Source organism: Barbatula barbatula (assembly GCF_947034865.1).
Source record: "Barbatula barbatula genome assembly, chromosome: 9".
Classification (NCBI taxonomy): Eukaryota; Metazoa; Chordata; class Actinopteri; order Cypriniformes; family Nemacheilidae; genus Barbatula; species Barbatula barbatula.
This window is the reverse complement of record NC_136772.1, coordinates 24,622,865-24,627,919: the sequence shown is the minus strand read 5'-3', so window position 1 is coordinate 24,627,919 and position 5,055 is coordinate 24,622,865. Positions and strand designations below refer to the sequence as shown.

At 47.7% G+C, this 5,055-nt stretch overlaps 1 protein-coding gene across 1 annotated transcript; it reads left to right on the top strand.

Annotated features, from left to right (window-relative positions):
* Positions 1 to 945: 945 nt before the first annotated feature.
* Positions 946 to 1,302, top strand: LOC306899043 (snaclec alboaggregin-B subunit beta-like; the record flags this gene model as incomplete). Its single annotated transcript, XM_079464994.1, has 1 exon — positions 946 to 1,302. One exon carries the CDS (start codon positions 946 to 948, stop codon positions 1,300 to 1,302), a length of 357 nt encoding a protein of 118 aa, XP_079321120.1.
* Between the last annotated feature and the right edge of the window lie 3,753 nt (positions 1,303 to 5,055).

Genomic DNA, 5,055 nt, shown 5'->3' with positions numbered 1-5,055 from the left:
TTTCAATAATGTGCTTAAACTATATGTTGAATAACAAGGTTGAACAGTGAGTGAAAAGTATTTCCCTAATTTCTCATTGCATGTATTTACTTCTTTTATCAAATGTTTACATGTTGCACTGGAGGTACACCAGTTATGTGTGTTTCTTTTTGAATGGCATTAAGAAAATATTTCCTCTTTATTGTGTTGTAAACACAATGACAAATATTGGTTTTGATTGACATTTTTGCTAAATTCAAACACTTTAGTTGGTTGAGTGTGTTTTTGACAAATTTCTAAACAGCCTAAATCTGTATGTATGCAGCTTCAGACTTGAAACAGTTGACACGACCTCTGGAACAAATGCAAAAACATTTTAATGTTTACGCTTTAGTTTACATGAATTAATATAATGCCCTTTTCATTGGTCGCATGCACCTGACATTTGTTTTTTGTGTTGTGATTGGTCTGTGTCACTGTCACTCATCACACTCTTTTGTTATTGGTTGTGTGTCAGTTGAAGTAAGAGAGAGTCACAGTTCTATCTTCATCTTCAAACTCACAAAACCTCTTGACTGGGTAAAGATGAAGACTACACTCACTGTGCTCCTCATCATCCAGCTCTATGGACTCGCCTCATGTGCCATGAAACATCATTACTATATAAATCAGATGAAGACATGGGATGAAGCACAACAATACTGCAGAACCTTCTATCATGACCTGTCCACCTTCATCAATGAGATTGAAGAACAGCAGTTTATACAAGATGCAGTCAGTCAAACCTCTGATGCCTGGGTGGGACTCTACAAGAGATCTGGAGCCTGGATGTGGACGACAGGAGAAGTTGCAACACGAATCAACTGGGATACTGGAAACCCAGACAGTTATAACTGTGCTTTAGTATGCGAAGACGAAAAGAAACTGCATGATAAAGATTGCACTTAGACATCCCCCTTCTGCTGTATGAATTTGTCTGAGATTGTGGTGGTTCAGCAGTCTGAGAGCTGGGAGGAAGCTCTAGATTACTGTAGACATCATCATGTTGATCTGGCATCTCTGAGCTCAAACAGAAGCATGACTGAAGCTCTCAGTAAGATCACAGGACCTCAAACACAATACGTGTGGATTGGTCTGCGCTTTCTAGCAGGTGGATGGTTCTGGATCAGTGGAGATGATCTTCTCTTCAATGTCTGGTCTTCAGCTGGACAGCCTCAATGTCCTGACCAAAACCAACGCTGTGCAGCTCTGGACAAGAACACACGGACCTGGACACCCAGAGACTGTGAGGAGAAACTCAACTTTCTGTGTGTAACTCAGTAAATGCTACATCACAGTGTTCTGAAGTGCGTAAATTGTACAATTTACTATAATTCAAGACTGTAGATGCATTTCAAGTCCAAATGCATCACATCGGCATTAAAATGCGTATTTATTTCTCTGGCCGATCAAGAAAATAGATCCCACCATCAGAATTTGTCCCAGGATGTTTTTCAAACTAAATGAGGGCAGATTATTTTCAGACATTTTAACATTTACAGTAGGTTTTGGCATAGACTGGGGTCAGAATTAATATTTATTGACATTAATGAAGTATCACATTTAAAAATGATTTGAAATATAATAAAAATCTAAGTACAAAAACCATTTACCGCAACGTTTCTGAATGTTTCTTAGAAAGTGTATTCTTACAGTACGTGTTTCTTGTCAACCTCGGCTTACTCTGCTTAGATCACCTGTAGACACACCTTCTGTTTATTTATATATTAAATAAATGTCTTGTTTTCTGTGTTTCACTTCTGCTGTAGCTTGTATTAAACTTGCTTATACTGTGTGTTGTGTTCTACAGATTGTTGGATATGACATTTCTATCTGTGCGTCAGTTTGGATGGATAATTTACTGAATAAATCAATGTAAATGATAAGTATTTAAATACATTAAATATCTTTGCTTAACCTCACAGGCAGCATATAATGCAGCTGATTTGCAAGACTGTTGTGAGAAGCACTATTTACATTACATTAAGGCATTTGGCAGACGCTTTTATGTGACTTACATTGCATTATCCTATACATTTAACATAGGTATCTGCAATCCCCTGGGATCCAACACACAACCTTGCGTGTTAACGCAATGCTCTTACCACTGAGCTATAGGAAAGCTACACTATAGACATAACATTTAATTTAATCTACAAATAAATATGGAATAAAGTTATTGTTAATTAATGTCTTTATTTTTTTAAAGTACATTTATGTAAATTAATAAATGTGAATTAAAATTGAATTGTAATAAGTATAATAGTGTTTTATGCGGTTCTGTAAACAAGATGTTCAAAGTGCACACAGTATGCTACTTAAACTATTTCTTTCTTTCGTCTTAATTTCTAAGGCCACGGCTGACAAAATATTTTTCAAGTTTTTAAAGTGTATTTTAATTTAAGTTAGTACAATAAGCCTTATTAAATGGCTGCTATTGTGCTATGTTACGTCGCCAGAATTCTGGGTTCGTTTTATAGTTATTTTGTTCTGGTATTGCTTGTGGTGTGTGTTTGTGTTTATTTTACCAGGCAAGATGGCTTCTGTGACTGTCCCGGCAGCTGATTGGTGGTTCAACGGCTGATTGGGACCTTGAACTCCGCCTACTCGTCAGTGGCTGCAGCTGGCTGGGCTTTTAAAAAAACGTCCCGGTTACGTATGTAACCTCTGTTCCCTGATGGAGGGAACAAGACGTTGTGTCGAAGCCGACAGATGGGGTTCGCCCTTGAGAACCAATCGTCTCTGACTATTTTGAAAAGGCCAATGAAATTGGCGAATGAAATTTGCATGCCGGGCTCCGCCCCCGGATATCCGGGTATAAAAGGGGAGCCGGCGTGCTCATTCATTCACCTTTTGTGCTGAGGAGCCTGAGAGCATCTCGTGACTGCTGCAGCGGACGGCTATTGTCGTGGCAAGAAGGACACAACGTCTTGTTCCCTCCATCAGGGAACAGAGGTTACATACGTAACCGGGACGTTCCCTTTCTGTCGGTCTCTCGACGTTGTGTCGAAGCCGACAGATGGGGTTCCTATGGAAAACGCCACGGCACTAGCCGCGTCACAATCTCTAGCGAATCGACGTTGACCGGCCTGGGCGAGCCACACGTGAGCGCTATCGCGAAATTTGTAACCTTCCAGTGGGCAGGCAGGGGCTCCCAGAGCTTTTGGCAAAGATGAGTAGCCCCTGCCCTCTGCCAACTCAGACGGCCCCATTGGCGAGGGCCATCCAGTCGTAGGGCTACTGGGTAAGCGCTGTTCCTTCAATGAGGACGTGCGCTACGGAGACCACTTCCCACCCTAGGGGGGAATACAGTGGAGACACCAACATGGTCTCACCAAATAGGGGAGAACTCATGGGAGGTATGTGCGGAATGCCGCAAGGTGGATGTCCACCTGGGGAGGTCATGGGTTGCCACGCGGGGAACCATCTCATGACGACATCTCAGACGGAACCACCCTAGTGGGGGGCTACTACGTGTGGGGCACTAGGTCCGGTTAGAGCTATATGTAATAACTCAGCTTGATACCCGGCCATAGGCGGCAGGGCTGCTCCGCCGAGCCCGCCGCCCTGAGTGCTATTGATGGATGGACGGACTGCCTATTCTTCACCCTTGGGGAAAGAAGGGAGGCAGCCCATAGCGCACTGATCCAGCTAAGAAGGGGAATGGCGCTATGCGCAGGCGTACGCCCCACGACTGCTGGTCTCACCTGCTGGCAAGACTCGAGCTGCCGACTCCCCACGGAGGTTGTAAGCCTCTGCGAGGTATAGCGTAGCCCAACCCGCAGCTCTACAGATGTCTGCCAGAGAGGCGCACTAAGCCGATGCCCACGAGGAGGTCACACCCCGAGCGGAGTGTACCGTCACTCAAATGGGCACGGGCTAGGATCCGCACGCCGTAGTGACGGCGTGTGCGACCCAGCGCTACAACTCTCCTCGGATACAGCACTCCCGTTGCTGACCTCCATAACAGACAAGAGCTGCTCAGGGCCTTGAAGCCCTCAGTGTGGTTCGAGTAGAGGCGCAATGCGCTTACTGGACACCCCACGTACAGGTTGGGTCTTTCTCCCGGTGTGGGAGCGCCTGCAAGTTCACCACCTAGTCCCAAAGGGGGGCGGCGGAACTTTGGGCACGTAAGTCGGCCGGGGTCTCAGGATCACGTGAGAGTCACCGGGCCTGAAATTTGGCAATCGGTGGACACGGAATGCTTGCAGGTGCCTCACCCTCTGGATGGACTCGAGCCCCAGCAGGAGAGCCAACCCCCCTCGCAGAACGAGGAAGGGGCTCTCGGCAGGGCCCGAAAAAAGGGGACCCAAAGGTCCACCTTAAGGTCCCAAGAGGGTACGGGGCGCGGACGAGGCCTTAGCCCCTCGCGCCCTAGAGGAACCTAATAATCAGGTCATGCCGCCCCAGAGGCTCACCAGCAACTGGTACGTGATAACCGCGACAGCGGGTACCCACGTTCCAATGTGGAAGGGGAGATTACTCCCCAGCCTCTCCTGCAATAGGACAGCACGTTCCTGAGCGAGCAATTCCGCGGGTCTTCTCCTCGAGAAGAGCACCAGGACGAGAAGGGGCGCCACTTAAAGGCATCCAGCCTTGTGGGCATGGCCCTTGCCTGAGTGACAGTCTCCACCACTGAGGGGGGTAGGTCATCCAGGAACTCCTCGTCCCATCCAGGAGCCAGACCCAGAGGTCCGGCTCGAACGCCACAACGTGTCCATCCCCTGCGAGTAGGCCCTTCGCCAGGGGATTTGGCCAGGGGGAGTTGTCGTCAGGAGTATTAGCTCCGAGGACCAAGTGTAGTTGGGCCCGTAAGGCGCAACTAGCAGCACTTGATACTCCCTTCCCAGACCTTGCACAGGACCTGCGCAATGAAGCTCACTGGGGGGAAGCGTAGTTCCGCTTGTCCCGCGGCCAGCTGCGCGCTAGGGCCTCCGTGTCGAGGGGGGAGCCTCGACCAGGGAGTGCCCAGCGGCACTGGGGGGTGTTCAGGGAGGCAACAGGTCCACCTGTGCCCGCCCAAACCACACCCAAGCC